This window comes from Melozone crissalis, unplaced genomic scaffold, assembly GCF_028551555.1.
Source record: "Melozone crissalis strain CALT ecotype California unplaced genomic scaffold, PUWL_Pcris_2 ptg000042l_1, whole genome shotgun sequence".
Taxonomy (NCBI): domain Eukaryota; kingdom Metazoa; phylum Chordata; class Aves; order Passeriformes; family Passerellidae; genus Melozone; species Melozone crissalis.
This window is the reverse complement of record NW_026535820.1, coordinates 54,688,039-54,708,023: the sequence shown is the minus strand read 5'-3', so window position 1 is coordinate 54,708,023 and position 19,985 is coordinate 54,688,039. Positions and strand designations below refer to the sequence as shown.

At 49.9% G+C, this 19,985-nt stretch overlaps 2 protein-coding genes across 2 annotated transcripts; both read left to right on the top strand.

Annotated features, from left to right (window-relative positions):
- The first annotated feature begins 3,131 nt into the window (after positions 1–3,131).
- LOC128942289 (tubulin beta-2 chain) lies at positions 3,132–5,769 on the top strand. The gene is made up of 4 exons (XM_054284648.1): positions 3,132–3,275; positions 3,776–3,884; positions 4,158–4,268; positions 4,477–5,769. Exons 1-4 carry the CDS (start codon positions 3,219–3,221, stop codon positions 5,535–5,537), a joined length of 1,338 nt encoding a protein of 445 aa, XP_054140623.1. The 5' UTR covers positions 3,132–3,218; the 3' UTR covers positions 5,538–5,769.
- Positions 5,770–17,169: 11,400 nt separating this feature from the next.
- Positions 17,170–19,932, top strand: LOC128942288 (tubulin beta-1 chain). Its single transcript, XM_054284647.1, has 4 exons — positions 17,170–17,308; positions 17,951–18,059; positions 18,340–18,450; positions 18,659–19,932. The coding sequence occupies exons 1-4, from the start codon at positions 17,252–17,254 to the stop codon at positions 19,717–19,719; spliced, it is 1,338 nt and encodes a 445-aa protein (XP_054140622.1). The 5' UTR covers positions 17,170–17,251; the 3' UTR covers positions 19,720–19,932.
- Positions 19,933–19,985: the final 53 nt, after the last annotated feature.

Sequence of the window (19,985 nt, the reverse complement as noted above, 5' to 3'; positions counted from 1 at the left end):
AACTGGGTAAGACAGAGGCTCTGACAGTGATCACACCCAATCTTGTAGTGGGAGGATGGGAGCAGCAAAAGGGAGTTTGGAGAGCACATGTTAGACAAAATTGGGTTGATCTTCTGAGTTTCATTAAAGGAGCTCTTGACTGCGATTGTCTTATTCCTCCTCTAATTCCAGAACGACTGTGAACAACCTTGCAAGCTGACATTTCATCCACCCTGCCGCCGTTACCGCAGTCCCCTACCCACAGTGCTTTTACACCCTGGGAAATCAGCCTGGCGAGTGAAAATGTTGCAGCCCTTTTTTTGTTGTTCCTTTTTTTCCTGCCGGGCGGGGGGGCGGTTGCCGGGGAGACGGGGATGGAGCAGCGCAGCCAGGGCCGGCCCCGGCGCTGGGGCAGGGGCTGCGCTGACAGACACAGCAGCGTGAGGCAGAGCCAGAGGGGGAGAGGGGCACGGGCAGCCGAGAGCGGAACACTTCCTTTCCCTGCGAGTCATTCACAACAAGCTGTGCCCAACCTTTGAGGAACCCTCCGTCCCAAAGGCTCACCTTAGAATTAAAGTGGACTCTGTCTGAAGTCTCCCGAAGTGACTTGAACGGCTGCATTCACCTCTAAGGAGTCTGGTCTAGGGGCTGCAGAAAAGCTGACCTGCGTTTCCTCTCTCAACCCTCTGAAAAGCAGCTATTTATTTTTAAAATAAACATTTCACCTATTTTTCTTTTAGTTTCAACAAGTTCTATATAGTAGATATACTTGAATCCTCCCGGCTTCGAAGAGGTGTATTAATTTATTTTAAGGCAAAGCTGTTGGGGTGGGTTTCTTTCCTCCACTGTTAATAATCTGTTTTCCTTGAATTGGATTTTAAAATGGCTTCCTTTGAAGCCTCAAGCTGTTAGGAATGAGCTTAGCGTAGGTATGGAGGATGTGTAAAATCAGCTACTCCCCTTCACACCGAAATGTCTGTTATTCTCCTCATAAAAAAACTAATCTGCAGTGTACAACAGGCAGGATACTTGGAAATAATAGTAGCAAAGAGTCAGAGTACCTGTATTTTGCACCAGCTCTGCTGTGACAGGGTTTTCAGGAGCACACCCGCAGCAGCCATGGGAAAGGCTGGCATTAATTTGAATCATTACCTGGAGCGGTCAGTGGTCCCCTGGAGCTGCTAATCTGCAAGCTATTCTTGAACAAATAATTATAGATGAGGATGTTGATTATTCAGTTAGCATGCCACAAAAAATGTACGCTTGGAATTACAGCTACACATTGTTTGTGAAGTGTAGTCAACCAAATAATTAAATTGTTCTTGGCTTGGGCCAGTAAAAACAGATTTCACAGGGACTGCAAATGATAGGATTCATTTTCTCAAAATCACTACTGAAGAGACAAACGTGAGGCTGTATTTTCTAGCACGCCTTTTGGAGATGGGATGCCTTCTCACCGTAAAGCAAACAAAAGAAAGGTGTGGATGCGCTGGCATATCAATCAGAGGAAACCGGGTTGTGCTGGAGATTGCCTTGGAAGAAGGTAAAATCAGATCTGGAGTAATCCATATGCAAGGTTATCAATCTGCATAAACCAGGTTAGAGAGATTAGGGACATCGGCACGTGTGTAGAACAAAGGAGGGGGAAAGAAGAAGAAATATACCGAAGAAATATGGGTTGAAAATGGTGATGTGCTTTAATTTGCACGTCTAGAGTAGCCAAGTGTAGAATAGACGAAGTAGCCTACATCTAGTGGGTCACTAAAACGGGGTTTAGTGGAGTCCCGCCCGGCGCTGGCTACGGGGAGCCTGCCTGGGCTATCGGTGGCTGGGAGCAGCCCCTCGAGGGAGCCGCGCCCTCCCTCCGCTGCACACGCACACCGAGACCATGGTGAGAACCAGGCGATGCCGAGGAGGAGCGGGCACGCCGGGCTGACCGCCCCGAAGGGCACCGGGCACGGCCGGAACCGTGCCGCCCTGCCCGTGCTCTTCGTCCCCGCCACCTCCTCCTCCTCCGGCGGCGCGGGCAAGTGCCGTGCCCTGCCCGCTGCCGCGGCCCCCGCCCCGCCACCGCTGTAATGCCCGCGGTGACCTACGGGCTGCTCAAAAATAAAGTGAGGGACGAGAAATCATCTCTGGGGACCACATGTTCAACCCTCTCCTGCTCCCCCCTCCCCTCCTTTCTTAATCCCTCAGCATCTGTAAATCCGCAACGAAGCGCCGAGGAGCGAGAGCCGCTTGCTGCAGAGCTGAGGGAACCTCCCCCCTCAGCCCCCGGCCCCGGGCTGCAGCCCCCGCGCCATTGTCTGTCTGCCGCCGGGTCGCGGGTGGCTGCGGCCGGACGGGGCACAGCGCGAAGCAGCGCGCTCGGCTGGAGAGCGGCTCCTGGCTCAGCTTCGCACCAAATCCGACCTTTTTAGGCATAGAGAGAGAAGCCGAGCTCGGCACCGAGGCGAGGCAGGCGGGGACCGCTCGAGGGCAGGCAGGGCTGGCGGACAGGATCAGCGCACAGCCCGTGCTGGAGGGAAGCCCACCCGCGTCGTGCCGAGGGTGGATAAACCGGGTCAGGGCGCGGGGCTCCTGACCGCCGGTGCGGGCTTGTGCGGGCACACGGGCGGCGACCACGGGCGCCTGGTGATGCCGCCGGGTGCACGGTGCCTCCATGGGGGAGGGAGTCTCCCGCCGGCACCGTGTGAACGGAGACACGGGCGGAGGGGCGGGGGCAGCCGCGGGGTTCCCCCTCCCACGCCCCCGACGGCAACGCCCGCTGCTGCGGCAGGGAAGGCTGCGCTTCACGGGGAACAAAAGGCTGCGGCGACGGCGGCCATGGGAGGGCCAAGGGTGGGACGGCGGCCGCAGGGAGGTTCCGCGGTTCACACGTGGGCGGCCCGGCCCGGCTCGGCCGCCCCATCGCGGCGCTCGGCGCCTTTGTCCCCGCTGTCACGCCGGACCGAGGCGGTGGCGGCGCGCCCCGACCGCTCCCGCCGGCCACGCCCCGGCCGCGCCCCCCGCGCCCGGCCACGCCCCCCGCGCGGGACACAATGCCCGGGCCCGCCCCGCCCCCGCGCGCTCATTGGCTCCGCGCCGTTCCCGCATGACGTCACCGGCGGGGCGGGGCGCGGCGCCCGATTTAAGGGGCGGCGAGGGGCGCGGCCGCCGCAGCGGCGAGTGCGGTAGCGGGCGGAGCAGGCGGTGAAGGCGGCAGGAGCAGCGGGGCGGCACCTTCGGACACCGGCACCATGCGTGAGATCGTGCACATCCAAGCCGGGCAGTGCGGCAACCAGATTGGCGCTAAGGTACGGACCGGCCACCCGCTCGTCCGCCCGGGATTCCGCGCGTGGGGCGGTGCCCGCTCAGCCGGGCTCCGCGTGTCCCGGGGATAGCGCTGCCGAGAGGGCGGGACCGCGACTTCCCGCTGCGGAGCACCCTCGGGCTCCCCCATCCCTGCGAGGGTGCGCGCGGGACGGTTCCCGGCTATTCCCCTTAGGGGGAAGCGCGGTGGGGCATCCGCGCCGTGGGTACGGCGCGCCTTGGGGAAGAAGGGTAGGGCGGGGACATCGGCTGCTGTCCATCAGCCCCTCGCGGGCTGCAGGGGTCCCGGGCGGGCGGGGGAAGGGGCGGCGGGGCGGTGCCACACCCCTCCCGTCGGTGGGGGGTGTGCAGGGCGCGGTGGCGGCTCGGTCTGGCCGGGGGGCCGCACCCACGCGCGGCGAATCCCTGCGCGCCACGTGGCGGGGACTTGGCCGGAGCGCGAGAGAGGGGCGTGGCGGCGCTGACCACCCGTCTGTCCCCTCAGTTCTGGGAGGTCATCAGCGATGAGCACGGCATCGATCCCACGGGCAGCTACCACGGGGACAGCGACCTGCAGCTGGAGAGGATCAACGTGTACTACAATGAAGCCACCGGTAATGGCCCTCTGTAATGAGCTTCCCGGGGGAGGGGGAGTAGGGTGTGCAGGCAGGGGTCCCCCAGCCCTCTCCGCAGTGGGTGACGCCCCAGCACAGCTTAAATGGCTGCTTTGTTTTCCCATCCCTGGATTTTTGCAAATTCCCACACCCTCCGTGCCCTCAGCAGCAAATCGTGGGGAAGCGGAAGGGAGCACAGCAGGGCTCCTGTGACATCGGCTGCCTGCTGCAGGGCTGTAACCCTGCTGCTGCTGCTGCTGGTTCCCCCCACAGGTAACAAGTACGTCCCCCGTGCCATCCTCGTGGACCTGGAACCCGGCACCATGGACTCCGTGCGCTCCGGCCCCTTTGGACAGATCTTCCGTCCCGACAACTTTGTCTTTGGTGAGTGACCGTGGCACGGAGGAGTTCCCGGAACTCCACACACAGAAAAGGCTCGGAGCGAGTATGCAAGGGACCCTGGGGAGCCTGAATCCCCATGGCAGAGTGGAGATGGAGAGAGGGGAGGGGCCCAGAGGGAAGGGGCAGTGGCATCACCCGTGTCTGTCCCCGGGGCTCTGATGTGGCACGTGGCTTGTGGTCTGGCCCGCAGGTCAGAGCGGGGCTGGCAACAACTGGGCCAAGGGGCACTACACGGAAGGCGCCGAGCTGGTGGACTCTGTGCTGGACGTGGTGAGGAAGGAGTCGGAGAGCTGCGACTGCCTCCAGGGCTTCCAGCTGACCCACTCGCTGGGCGGAGGCACGGGCTCCGGCATGGGCACCCTCCTGATCAGCAAGATCCGCGAGGAGTACCCCGACCGCATCATGAACACCTTCAGCGTGATGCCCTCGCCCAAGGTGTCGGACACGGTGGTGGAGCCCTACAACGCCACCCTCTCCGTGCACCAGCTGGTGGAGAACACGGACGAGACCTACTGCATCGACAACGAGGCCCTGTATGACATTTGCTTCCGCACCCTGAAGCTGACCACTCCCACCTACGGGGACCTCAACCACCTGGTGTCGGCCACCATGAGCGGCGTGACCACCTGCCTTCGCTTCCCCGGCCAGCTGAACGCCGACCTGCGCAAGCTGGCCGTCAACATGGTGCCTTTCCCGCGGCTGCACTTCTTCATGCCGGGCTTCGCCCCGCTGACCAGCCGCGGCAGCCAGCAGTACCGCGCCCTGACGGTGCCCGAGCTGACGCAGCAGATGTTCGACTCCAAGAACATGATGGCCGCCTGCGACCCCCGCCACGGCCGCTACCTGACGGTGGCCGCCATCTTCCGGGGCCGCATGTCCATGAAGGAGGTGGACGAGCAGATGCTCAACGTGCAGAACAAGAACAGCAGCTACTTTGTGGAGTGGATCCCCAACAACGTCAAGACGGCCGTCTGCGACATCCCCCCGCGCGGCCTCAAGATGTCGGCCACCTTCATCGGCAACAGCACGGCCATCCAGGAGCTCTTCAAGAGGATCTCGGAGCAGTTCACGGCCATGTTCCGCCGCAAGGCCTTCTTGCACTGGTACACCGGCGAGGGCATGGATGAAATGGAGTTCACGGAGGCCGAGAGCAACATGAACGACCTGGTCTCCGAGTACCAGCAATACCAGGATGCCACTGCTGATGAGCAGGGCGAGTTTGAAGAGGAAGGAGAGGAGGATGAGGCATGAAGTTCAGATGGGTAGGAGTTAAGTATAGTCTGAGCAGGCAAGTATTCATTGAGAGAAGGAATCTGTGCAGTTGTGCTGAAGCATGCATTTTTTAATTTGGTGCTCTCCACTGTTGCTTCTGTCAGCAGTTTTGTATCCTTGACTGTCCAATGTAACAGTAGTTGCAAAATACTTCAGAGTCTTCTGTTGAAATGGTTAACTTCTCAAACATAAAGGCTTTTTGTGTCCTAAACTGTCTCCTCTACTTTATTTCTCTCTAGATTAAGCAAGTAATTCTTGTGTAGTTTTCTGTAGCTTTGCTTCTCAGTTTATTCCTGAACTTCAGTGCAAGGTTAAGCTCAATAAAACAAGAATTCTCAGGCTGTGAATTTTGCAGCACATGGGAGCTCTAGTAGCTCAGCTGAAGATGCCAGGTATTTCTTAGGAACTCCTGTGTTTAACAGTGTGGCTAATTGTTGAGGCAAAAGCTGCTTTATCTGATAAAAACAAGTCGCTGCACTTGAATCATGTAATTCCTCTTTATGGACATACATGGTAGAGAGGTCAGAGAGAAGGTATTGAATTCCACATTGCAGGCTGTCAAAACTGATTTGACAGGATAGCTGCAGGCTTCCCTTCCCAGGCTGCCATTCAGCAGCTTATTTAACTTGTTCCAGGGACTATAGTCCAGGCATATGGGTGGCTGATTGGGATTTGACTTGATGCTGAGCTTGCTTGTCTTCCCCTCAACTCTCCTCTCTAAATACAAAAGTTCTATGCAGAGAAGCATAGCTTTGTACTAACAGGCAACTTGAGAGCTCAAGCAGAAACCCAGGCTTTTTCTCTTCAAGAATAAAATTTGTGTTTCCCAAAAATAGCCACTAACCTGCCCTTAACTGTAAAGGGATTGATTCTACAGGGCAATCAATTCCCTCTAGGAGACAGGAGATGCTGGACAGATTTCTAGGCTCAAAGGTACCATATGGTACCAGAGCCTACCATGCAATCTTAGTCACCTGTAGATCCCCTGACTACAGCTGTGTCCAAGTTACATGTTTACAGGGCAATTGTTTGCTCCTGGTCCCTGAAGTAGGAGATAGACCTCTACCCAGGCAGGGGAGAGCAGTGCAGCTGCACCCTGCTGTCCATCTTTGCAAAGGTAAGTGTAATTTCTTTACAGGGAGGGAGGGGGGATTGATGTTCCTATCTTCTTATAGGATGCAAGAACCCTGAATGAATCTACAACGTTCTTAATAGCAGTTAGCAAAGTTTCATAGATCCTAATGCTCCCACAGAGCAAGAGTGAAATCCCTCGTGGAGTTTAGCAGTTGCCCAGTATGTAAGCTTAGTCCTTAGTTCATTCAAACACCGCTTAGGGGAGTGGTCCTGCACTAGAAAATGTGTTGCTAAGAGAACTGCTACCAATGCTACAATTGCTGCAGTCCTTGCTGCTCTGAAAGAGCTGGTATTCACATGTGTGCAGCCTCTATTGTGATCCTTTGCTGAAATGCTTGCAAGGCATTACTGGAATAAAGAATGAAAAGGGAGCTGCTGTGCATAACTAATATCTTGCCTGTTTTGAGTCCTCTGCCTGTGGACGCTGCTCTGAATGGATGCTGTTCTTTGCAGATGGGCCTGGCCACGCTGGTGTGTGCAGGACAACAGGCACTTGCTAAAGCTTTTCTCTCATCTGTAGGTTTGGTTTCTGGTGTGCAGAGGAGTGAGAAGCTCTTAAACTGCCTGGACTGTCAGTAAACAAATACAGTCCTGTATACCTACAACATACTTGTATTTCTTAACACTTGAGCCGTTCTAGGATTAAACATTAGACAAATTGAAGTTGTTTTTAGTAACTGAGTCAATACATGCTGCCTCAGGCCCTTTGGGGAAATAACACTGTATCTGGTTGCCACAGTAACCTTGCCTTGAAATTACCTAGCTGGGTTGCACTTGAAACTGTTGATCATATAGGTTTGCGTCAGCAAATGAATCTAAACAGTTTCACTAAAAGAGAAGACTTTGATAGTAGAGATCTTCCTTTCAGCTGTGACACTGTAGCAGTTTTCACTAGTATTCAACATGTCTAGCATCTAATTCTTAGTGTAATTACACTCTGTCTCTAGCTAATCCTTAAATATAGCTACCCAAGTGACACATTTCACTACAGCTCCCTTACTAGAAAGTAGGACACCATCCTACGTTGCTTGCCTGTTGTTTCTAGTATGGCTTTTTTTTTTTTTTTTTTTTTTTTTGTTCTAGAGGAAGAAAGCCCAGAAATAGAAATACTCTATAAAGAAACATGTCCTTTCATAAATTCTACATGTCTTATTTGCCAATCATAAGCATTAAAAATTAAAAATCAAGCCATCATTTCAGTGGGAGTTGAGAAACACAGAAAACGGGGATACTGAAAGATTTGAAGGGAAGGTTCAAAGCCTGGTAGGAACAGTAAGTCAAATATAAGGGAGGTTGAGTCTCATTCTGGGCCTGGGACTGCAGTACCTATTTTTGTCTATCTTTGATCTTTAGCTGTATTTATTGCCCAGGAGACCTTTCATTATAAAAACTGGAGCTGACTGCTATATGCAAAACAACAAAGAGGTGTATTCACAGGTCTTTGTGGTTGCAGTATTTCTGTTTCACAAAGAAAGCAGAACCACTGGAAGGATTTCAGACGAGGTTATCTGACTGCCTTAACCTCTCCTGGGTGAAGATTTGTATTTGTTCATGTAATGAACATTTAGGGCTAAAGGTCTTGCATGAGGCACCCTGTTTGGAAGAAATGGGGATAGATAATATAAATTTAGTGGTCTGCAGATTAAGCCACTAATAATGACTGATTTGTGTTGAGATATAAGTTAATAGTATAAAGCAATCTATTCTCATTTCAATAGATCAGTTGTGGCCTGAAGGGAATCATTCTCCTCTGTTGACAATTAGAGCTGATAGTGTTGGAGATGGGAACAATCTCTTTATTTTTTTTTTTTTAATTCCCCTCTGTTAAATGTGTGGAATTTTTAAGCACATTAGTAGAGTGTCTTGACCAAGGGAAACAATCAGTGCTTGACTGCTGTTAAGTGCAAGAGGGTAAAGATAAAGAAGGCTGTAAAAACAAGGCAGCATGCAGGTTTAATTTGAATAGAAATGGCAGGAGTCATGGTAGTACTGGGATGCCCTCTCTCCTAATTTCCCTTCCTTGGTTATTTCTAGAACCTCAGTCTAAACCATTGTAGCAACAGTGTTGTGGAAATATAATCCAGTATGTGGTCTGATATTTCAAAACTTGTAATGGGATTGTAAGCTTACATCTGTTTTCCAGTCTTTCAAGTGGGAGCAATAATGATTCTCCTCTTCCCAAGATACATGAAGTGCCTATATTAATCAAAAACTGGGTTGCATTAAGTATAAAATGGCATGACAGATAGACTAACAATCAAACCAGAGGCCCATTCTGTTGACAGGTGTATCCTTCCAGAAGGTATGAGGTGATGAACAGAATAAACCAAAGGAGCAATAGGATTTAAAACCTGAAGAAAAAATCCTGATGTTTGGGGTTTCTCTCCAGTGAATTCCATGCAAAAACAGGGCACACCTCTAATCTGGAGCAGGGAAATTTGCTCATGGATGATGCTATCATGTGCTACATAGCTCAAAAGTGTGTGGTGCTAGTAGGTTTCTCTAGATATGCAAGTTCTCTGGGCTTAAAGAAAGCGTGATGGACTGACAGAGTCCTTATGGGATGGTGCTGCCATGCACTACTGCAAAGCACAGCTCTGGTGCCTGGAGCGACTGTGACAAAGTGGGGCAAGAGGGACAAGTTTTCTTGCCTCACTTGAAAAATTTGGGGTCTCTTTCTAATGCAGGAGTATTGTTAGAGTTCTCCTCTTGTTTCCTTTGTCCTTTGCTCTCCCTGCAATCCCCATAGCCAAGTTATGTCTAAGACCAGGATGAAATCCAGTAATGGCTTTCAGAAGGGCAAGTTACATGGTTGTTGCACTGAAATCACTTTCCAAATACCCACCTCTCTCCCCCCCAAAAGAACCCAAACCCAACCCCTCACATCTCATTGTTTTGTTGCTATTTTTTTTCAAAGAAAGGCTGTTAATCTATATTAGATTCTGCCTCACAGTGGGAGGTGCTTTAACTACTGCTTTCTGTTTAATGAATCCTAATATTTTTCTTTGCTATAGTAGCTATGAGGAGGTAAAATCTTCTCAGGAGAAATCATGTGACTATCCCTTATTATTTGATACACAACTTTTCTCCCAAAGGATGCTATTCTGCTTTTCCTCTCCACATCAAAGCATAATGAAGAAATATGGTTTAGAAATGGTAGCCTGCACGGGAGTTATAGGTTACATTATTCTCCAAGCCTGTTCATTGTAGGGAAGACACTGTTTTTTTGCTTACAAATAATCCCCTTCTCAATCTTCCCATTTGTTTTTTCAGCTGCTTCTACATTTCCACAGAACAAAGCTTGTGACACTTTTGATGCTTTATGTGTGGCTGGGGTAATCTGAGTAAGGTTATTTTTTTCCCCTTTTCTTCAGCTGAAAATAAATCTCCACAGAGAAGGAACTGATTTTGTATCAGGCATAAAAAGGAAAAAAAAATTTCTGAGAATTTTTCACCTTCCATTCTAAAATCCATTCATACTAAGCACCTGCCTTTTGATACTTCAGCAATCGCCTATCCTGGGCTGTTTGTTATTTATTAAAATGGGAAAGAGCAGACTATTTATTGTCAGATAAGACCCATTTAAATGGGAGTATCTTTAGCTTGCCTACAAGAAAATTCAAAATGAAAGCATTTGGTCAAAGAAAAGTGCCTCAGGACATGATGCATTTTGGAAAAAGACATTTCTTGGCCCTGAATCTCCTGGACAGCTGTTCAGTTGGAGCCCTCTGAGCAATGGAAACCAAAGCAGAGGGAGGATGTGGGATTTGCTGTGAAAGCCTGCCCATGCCCAGACGTTCTGCCAGCAAAGGACACAGTGCAGGTGACAGCTCCTCTCCCTGGGAAGTTTAACAAGAAATGAACTGTTTCCCTGCTCCTAGCTTCACTCCTATTTTCAGTATTTTACTTGTGAATCTGCCAGAAAGAAAAATTGTGTCTCTTTGAAGTGTGTGTATAAGAAGGCTATCTATTTACAGTACCTAGGTAAAAAAGGAAATAATTTAAGGTCATTCCCTCCTCCCCACTCAAAGTCATTTTTCCCTTACAAGCAGAATTCCACTTGTAAGGGAAGAAATCAAGTTAACTCTGTTAAATTCTTGTTTATTAACATTTGATTCTTCTAGTGTAGAGATTTTCCAACTGGTCTCAATTTGTCCATATGTCATCCTTTATAATCAGGTTATTTTTCTCACTAGGCCTCTTTGGAAAGCTTAAGGCATAGGTTTTTGTTGGTTTTGTTTTTATTTTTTTATTTTTAGTTAGTTTGTTGGTTTTTGTTTTTTTTTTTTTTTTAAATTTCTGGCAAGAATCCCTCTATCTTTGGAAAAAAATAAATTTAAAAAGTTCAGTTTAAGCCGAATGTGAAAAACCCACACTTGCTCCAGAGTGGCTGAAGTGAAGTGGCTACCCTGGCAGAAGCTGTGTAGCTTATTCAGTAAAAGGTTCTGTGTTGTTTTGCAGTGAAAAATGTTTTCACATTTTCCATGAATGTAATAGAAAGACACTGCCTGTCTCCATAGTGAATAATTAAATGAGGTTTTAAGCAGAATTCAAATGGTCTCACAACAAGCTTTACAAACACTTAATGAAATTCAAGCAGTGACTTCTTACAGCAGCTTCTCTGCATCCAGCCTATTGCTGGTCTTATAATTAATAAATTAATTGTGTGGCTCTTTTTTTTTTTTTTGAAATTTCAGCCAAGAAATTTCCAGCTCCACCCTAGCAGGCAGGGATTAGAGATCTTATTGGCATTGAGAAAACTGCCACTTCCATAGGTGGGGCTGATTCAGTATCCTCCAGCTGCCAAAAAAGGATGGTCCTATTCCCCTTGTCCCTCTTCGAGTGTTACCTCTGTGTCATTTCCTCTACCAGCTTCAGACCTTTTCATGAGTCTTTTCCTTAGCTCAGAAGTTAAGGACAGAAAATTGAGGGGGTGGCAGAAAGTTTTTCTTCAATTAGGTGGTGTGCCAGAGGGAGAACATGTGCAAAGAAGGAGGGAAACGTGGGCAGCTGGAAGCAGGAGAGAGCAAAACAAAGTATTGTTTGTTGATTCAGCCACCTAGTGCAACATCACCCTGAACTCCCCTGCAGAGAACCCGGGCAATTTTAAACAGTGTACGCTGAAACCCACCACAAACTACTGCATCTCTTAGCAGACCTCACAAGATGTAGTTCAGAGTTTGCCCAGTGTCAGTTTGAGTTACAAGTAACTATCAGATTGCAAGACAGCAAGGAGGCTGAGGAACAAAAGAAACAGTAACTAGCAGATCAAAGTCTCTATCTGTACATTGTTCTCGATGACGTGCAGGAAGCGAACTGCCCTGGAAAACATGATAGCAGCATTTCATTTCTATTGGTGCTAGAATCTTAGGCATCTTTTGACTGGAGGACCCAGTTCGTAGGGATATCAGATGCGTTTGATCTACTGAGCAGCCTAAAAAAGGTAGATGCAGCCTGGATGGGGGCAGGAGCCATCTGGCTGCTACCCCATCACATCTGGTGTGCCAAGAGGAAATAATGAGAGGCTGCATTGTTTTGCTTTTCTTCTCAGTAAATCGCTGCCTGATGATGATCACCACATTTTCCCCTTTTTGGAATTGTTTTGTGACATGTGATCATGTTTATTATGGTAACTTTGGAAGCCAGAGAAGCAGGGTTCTGTTTGCTATGTCCTGTAGAAGCACATGCACAGAAATGCCTGACTCTCAGAGGTTATAATCTAAATTCACAAGAGGAACCATATGGTGTGGAAGAAATATTAGATTCACTGAGAAACTGTTCTCCCCTCTAAAGGTGCATGGGTTATTTCAGAATTGACTGTGTCCCGAATTGCTCTGTAATGTGATTTTCTCTCACATGCTTATCCTCTCTCCTCTTTTGTTCTTTGCCAAACACACAGACCCTCAGGTATAATAAACAAAAGTTCAGAGGGCTCTACGATGAAGCTGCTTTTGTTCATTCATAAAAACATGCTCAGCATTGCTATATTTAACACATTGAGTTAAATGCCAACAGTGAGTTGTAATATTGAAATAAAAATAGATTTCCCTTTTAGATATTTTATTACTAGCATTAAAATCACTTTCACAATCATTTCATCCTCTTGCTGGCAGAATATTCTTTTATCTTAATGCATATTGCAAATGATTAAGCATCGTGTTCCAAAGGTGGCCTCATACAGTCCTCATCAGTGGGAATGTCATAGTTACCAGGTAGAAGGCAAACAATAAGGTAACAAACAGAGCCTGATCATTTGAGTACCAACAGAAAGATTCAAAAAGCCATGCAGTCTCTGATATACACATCTGAGCAACACATGACATCAGCCATCACAAATGACTGAGACTAAAGCTGTGGGCAGACATTTTGTGTGCTTGAGAAGCTTTCCTATGTGTATGCTCGTGATTCTTTCTCAAACAATGGGAAATCACAGACAGACATGAAAATGTTGTGAGATCCCTGTTGCCTCCCTTGAGCATCCATCACCAGGCTCCTTGTTGCCTTGGAAACTGGATAGGCAGGGCTTCATGCAGGCAGGGAAGAGGCTGTGGCAGAGTTTCAGCTGCCGAGGGGTCCAAGGGTGTTCCTGAGCACATGTCCTGCCTTTGTATGAACAGGAGAATTTTGGCTTTCATTTGCAATTCTGACAACTTAGAATTTATAGAGCTATATTTAAAAAAATCCAAAACAATAGGGAACTCCCATATCTCAGTACCCTTGATGGCTAAGATTTGTTAAAGCGTTTGCCATAAGCAAAGGTTCTGAATTGACATTCAAGTTGTTGACATTTAGTTCAGTTCACTGTGTTCATGGATGTTTGGCATTGCTGAAGATGAAGGAATTTGTACACATAAACTTGTACTTCCCTTTAGGTACTCAGAATAAAACCTGGAGCTACACCCTCACCCTGAAAGAAACAGTGGGAATCTACAAAGAGAACAGTACTACAGTATCTAAGAATTAGTTTCCTAATAAAAGAATTCTTAGTGGAATAACTCTAAAGGAGGTCACCATGTGCATGTGGGAAGACAAAATCTCAGGGAGTGTCCAGGTGTCTTCAAGAGCAGAATCATAATGCTTCAAGCCACAACTTTGTGGATTGCCAGGAATATTCTGGACCCAAAAAGCTCTTCAGTGTTTGTGTGGATCTCTCAGAGATGCAGTTGTGTTGCAGTCCCACCAGTAGTTAGAAGATGTAACTTCCTGCTGCTGCCCAGAAACGTGGGTTATGCCTAGAGCAAGCACACATGGATATGCCTAAGTGGTGTGAAAAATAACAAAGGCTGCCTGTGATTAAGTGTTGCTGAAATATGTCAAAGGAAAATACTGACGACAGCTGGGCTATAAAGAACACAAACTCCGAAAGAATTTGGTGAAAATATCTCAGTGCCAGCACAGTCCTGAATATTTTGCGATTGCAAAAGCCACATGGAATAACACCACACTTAATTCCCTGTGTTGCAAAGCTTAAGCCAATCTCTGCTCATGACATTTCACAGCAGCTGAGGTTTCTGCACTAGGGAAGAAAATGAGCTACAGTTGATAAGAAAGTCAATTCACTGGAGCAAACTGAGAGCTACTTTTGAAAATACAGTCAAAGCACTTTTTCAAGGTCACAGCAGCCAAATTCCAGGCAAAGATATGGTAGTTGTTTAGCCACTAGTATTTCCTGCTGTTGATGGAAAAAAAAGAATGAAAGTGGTGACATTGTGCATTGATTTATATTGCATTAAGCATAGCTAACCTGAGTATTATGTAAACTATTCTGATCATTCTGACTTTATTCTTGATAGTGGTAATGATTTCCCACACCAATTATTACCTCACTTTTGCAAAAATCTTCATGTTTTGAAGGTGTTATAATTGCAATATAATGTTATACTGCAGTGAGAAACTGAGATTAATAAACTGTCAGTCTGGTGTTGCTGATCACACACAGCCTCCCACTCCTTTCTTTCCCTTTCATACAACCACACAATTGTGGAGGTTGGACAGAACCTCTGGGATCATTTAGTCTAGTCCTTTATTTTGCCTGACAAGGTCAGCTAGAACAGGTTAATCAGGGTTGTCCCCACTAGGGTTTTGACTGTCTCCAAGACTGGGACACCACAATCTCTCTGGGCAACGTGTACCAGAGCAAAGTGATTTTGGTTTTGTTTTTAGGGTTTTTTATGTTCAGATTTCTGTATTTCAGTCTGTGTCCACTGATATCATGTGATATCATGTGTTGCTCAGACATGTCCACTGCCTCTCCTCCTGTCACTGCACACCTCTGAGAGGAGCCTGCCTCCGTCTTTTTTACTGCTTCCCATCAAGTATTTATACACACTGATAAGAATCCCCTGAGCCTTCTCTAGGAAAACTGGTCCCAGCTCTCAGCCACTGTGTGTGACAGATGCTCCACTTCCTTAACTGCCTTCATGGCCTTCCATTGGACTCACTCCAAAATGGCCATCTCTCTCTTATATTAGGGAGCCCAGAACTGGATGTAAAACTCCAGATGCATCTCACCACAGTTTATCTCCTTCCATGACCTGCTGGTAACAGTCCTCCTTTAACAAGGATGCTGCTGGACAACCCTTGCTGTTAGGGCACACTGCTCACTCATGTTCAACTTGGTGTCCACCAGGACCTCCAGGCTGTTTTTGGCCTGGAGGAAAGCTCCTTCCCATCTGGGTGGTCCCCAGCATGTACTGGTTCAGTGAGTGGGTTGTTCCTTTCCAGCTACAGGACTTTGCACTTCCCTTTTTTAAACTGCATGAGGTTCCTGTCAGCCATCCATTTCTCCATTTCTCCGGCCTACTGTGGTCACTCTGGATTGGCAGCACAATCCCCTGGTGTGTCAGACCATCCTCCCAGTTTTGTATCATCAGCAAACTTGCTGAGGGTGCACTCTCTTGCCATTAAACTCACTAATGAAGCAGTTAAATGGTGTTGGCCAGGGATCAGCCACTGGAGTACAGCACCAGTGCCTGGCTTCAACATGAATTTCATGTTGCTGATGTCAAGCCCTTCAGCTTGGCAGCTCAGCCAGTTTTCACTCCATCTCACTGTCCATTTATCTAGGCCATACCTCATCAACTAGCCTACAGGGATGTCATAGGAGACATTTCAAAAGCCTGCACAAAATAAACAATGTAAACTATGCTGAGCCTGTTGATACTTGGGAAAGTTTTAGAGCTTGCACTACCAGGCTGTCCCCTTGGTGCTTTTATGTTGTTCTTAAGGTGAACTCTCTCCAGTTCCATTATGCTGAACACAAGGCACATTGTTTTGCTTCCTCTTTACCAACCTAATCCTTGCTTCACTGTGGGCTGTCATCTCCCTTCCCTGGTGCTAGTGTAAAGCTGTCCTCAACAGGGCGGCCAGATGGGGAGCAAAGCTACTTTCACTTCTAAAAAAAATTTAGAGTTGTGAATCAAGTACTATTTCACAATCAAGTTCAATAGTTTCTGCACAATCAGTTATAGACCCTGCTGAAATTTGTTTCTCTCCTTGGCAGCAGTGCAGATATCATTGTGTATCAGAGTTGGTTAGTTGGTTCAATTATATTCTCCTTGTTGTCCTTGAACTGCTCCTCCTTCCTTGGTCATCCACCATGTACTTTTCTCAGTTTTTGTTGGTTTTTTGGTTTTGTTTGTTTTTGTCTTTGTTTTTGTTTTTGTTTTTCTACAAGAGATCAACCAGAGATGCTACTAGCAGGATTCAAAGTTTTCCAAAATGAGATGTGGCAGGTGTCTGGTAACAAAGAAGACAACTTCACTTTCAAAAAAATAGACATATTCCATTCCTGTATGTGGTAAACTGCTATCTCTGCTGGACAACTCCCAGAAAAAGCCATTCTTTAACAGCAGCATAAAATTTTATGCCAGCCCTCTGTGTTCCTGAAATTAGAGCCTCTTGTATACAGGTTTAGCAGCACTATCTAAAACAGAGTTCTCTGCTTGAAACTGGCTGTGGGCTTGAACATCACCATCCAATCTTTGCTTGTTTCAGGTGCCTGAGCTACGGAAAAATTATGCTTGTGCTTCAAACATATTGAAACATAATTAAGCAGGCCTGAGCTAGGAATACAGGCTTGAGGGTACTAATAAAACATAGCAGCACGTGCTTTGCTGCTGTGGCGTAGTAGAGGCGAAGGAAGCAAGGGCACGAGTTCCAACAGGTGTGCAAAGACGAGTTAGGCGGTTTTGTTTTCTTTTTCACTTTTTCACTCCAAGATAAGCCACGTCGTATGCGATCCCGGCCTTTTCCCCGACGGCTGAAGGGAAGTTCCCCCGGCACCCCAAGGCAGCGGCGCTCAGCATGCGGACGAGCCCTCAGCCTGCCCCTCGCAGCCCGGGCCGGAGCCGGAGGCGGACGCGGAGCCCGAGCGGGGCGCGGGAGACAATGCCGGGCCCGCCCCGCACCCCGCCATTCCCGCCGCACGTCACCGGCGGGGCGGAGCGCGCCGCCCCATTTAAGGGGCAACGAGGGGCGCGGCCGCCGCAGCTGCGAGTGCGGGAGCGGCGTGGAACGAGGCGGTAACAGCGGCGGGGGCGGCTTCGGGCACCGGCACCATGCGTGAGATCGTGCACATCCAGGCCGGGCAGTGCGGCAACCAGATCGGCGCCAAGGTACGGACGGGCAAGGAAGCGGGGCGCTCCCACAGGTCGCACCCGCGGGTGGCGCTTCCCGAAATGAAAAGCGACCCGGGCTTTGCTGAGGCGTCGTGGCTCCTGCCCCTGTGCCGGTCCGTGCCGCTCGGAGGTGCCGCGGGGCCGGGCGGGGCAGGGATATGCCCGCGCTGCCGTCCGGCGTGCCCGGCCTGCCCGCGCTGCCTCGCCCTCTGCGGCCACGGCGCCGGCTGCCGAGGGAGGGAACGGGAGTGTTCCAGTGCCACACACCGTCCCCGCTGAACGTGTGCGGGTGTTGCCATCTTGTAGAGGCTACAGGGTCTTAAGCCAATGCTAGACAATGGGAGGATGACAAATTGATATAGCCAGAGATGGCTACCCTTTGGATACAAGCTACAAAGGACTTAACTTGCACTTCAGGGCTATGGCTGCTTGTCAGCCTCTTGCTAGTTCAGCTGCTGCGGCCAGCGAAGCCCTTGTGCACTGACTCACCTTCCCACCCGGCAGCTGCTCTGCCATGCGAGGGAGTGGTCAGGGCCGCGGAATGCATGGGATGCACCGGGGGTGTGTGATTGGCACTGGCCAGCTGTTTCCACTGGCACTGGAAATGGCTAATTGCCATTTTTCAAAAATTTCCTTTAGTTCTGGGAGGTCATCAGCGATGAGCACGGCATTGATCCCACGGGCAGCTACCACGGGGACAGTGAGCTGCAGCTGGAGAGGATCAACGTGTACTACAATGAAGCTGCTGGTAAGTGCCTGCTTGCTCAGATGTCCTCAAATAAATGGGGCAGCCATGACAGCTCATTGAGGCTGGAAATATCCCTGAACAAGTGCTGTCATCTGCCAGCGACTCCTCTAAGAGATCTTTGTTCTCAGAAAGGCTCTGATAACACGGTACTCTTGATTGTGACAGTGTCTCTCCAGAGAAATGCAGGGAGGTGGAAGGGAGCCCAGCAGGGCTCCTGTGACATCGGCTGCCTGCTGCAGGGCTGTAACCCTGCTGCTGCTGCTGCTGGTTCCCCCCACAGGTAACAAGTATGTCCCCCGTGCCATCCTCGTGGACCTGGAACCCGGCACCATGGACTCCGTGCGCTCCGGCCCCTTTGGACAGATCTTCCGTCCCGACAACTTTGTCTTTGGTGAGTGACCGTGGCACGGAGGAGTTCCTGGAACTCCACACACAGAAAAGGCTCGGAGCGAGTATGCAAGGGACCCTGGGGAGCCTGAATCCCCATGGCAGAGTGGAGATGGAGAGAGGGGAGGGGCCCAGAGGGAAGGGGCAGTGGCATCACCCGTGTCTGTCCCCGGGGCTCTGATGTGGCACGTGGCTTGTGGTCTGGCCCGCAGGTCAGAGCGGGGCTGGCAACAACTGGGCCAAGGGGCACTACACGGAAGGCGCCGAGCTGGTGGACTCTGTGCTGGACGTGGTGAGGAAGGAGTCGGAGAGCTGCGACTGCCTCCAGGGCTTCCAGCTGACCCACTCGCTGGGCGGAGGCACGGGCTCCGGCATGGGCACCCTCCTGATCAGCAAGATCCGCGAGGAGTACCCCGACCGCATCATGAACACCTTCAGCGTGATGCCCTCGCCCAAGGTGTCGGACACGGTGGTGGAGCCCTACAACGCCACCCTCTCCGTGCACCAGCTGGTGGAGAACACGGACGAGACCTACTGCATCGACAACGAGGCCCTGTATGACATTTGCTTCCGCACCCTGAAGCTGACCACTCCCACCTACGGGGACCTCAACCACCTGGTGTCGGCCACCATGAGCGGCGTGACCACCTGCCTTCGCTTCCCCGGCCAGCTGAACGCCGACCTGCGCAAGCTGGCCGTCAACATGGTGCCTTTCCCGCGGCTGCACTTCTTCATGCCGGGCTTCGCCCCGCTGACCAGCCGCGGCAGCCAGCAGTACCGCGCCCTGACGGTGCCCGAGCTGACGCAGCAGATGTTCGACTCCAAGAACATGATGGCCGCCTGCGACCCCCGCCACGGCCGCTACCTGACGGTGGCCGCCATCTTCCGGGGCCGCATGTCCATGAAGGAGGTGGACGAGCAGATGCTCAACGTGCAGAACAAGAACAGCAGCTACTTTGTGGAGTGGATCCCCAACAACGTCAAGACGGCCGTCTGCGACATCCCCCCGCGCGGCCTCAAGATGTCGGCCACCTTCATCGGCAACAGCACGGCCATCCAGGAGCTCTTCAAGAGGATCTCGGAGCAGTTCACGGCCATGTTCCGCCGCAAGGCCTTCTTGCACTGGTACACCGGCGAGGGCATGGATGAAATGGAGTTCACGGAGGCCGAGAGCAACATGAACGACCTGGTCTCCGAGTACCAGCAATACCAGGATGCCACTGCTGATGAGCAGGGCGAGTTTGAAGAGGAGGGAGAGGAGGATGAGGCTTAAGCTGCCCGGTATCAAAGGAACTTCTGTAAAGCAGGCATGCATCTGAATGACTTCTGATAGTGGTGGTGAAGCATGTTTTCTAGAAACTATGTACCCAATTATCCTCTCAGCTTTTGTGACTTTGCCAGATTTCTCAGTGTAACAGTTTTGAATCCTAATTCTTACAATGTTTTTGTCCTTTAATATTAAGAGCACATAAAGGCATGTATTCAAGGTCATGGTTTCTGTCTTTCTTAACATCTCTATTGGGCAAAGAACAGCTGTTC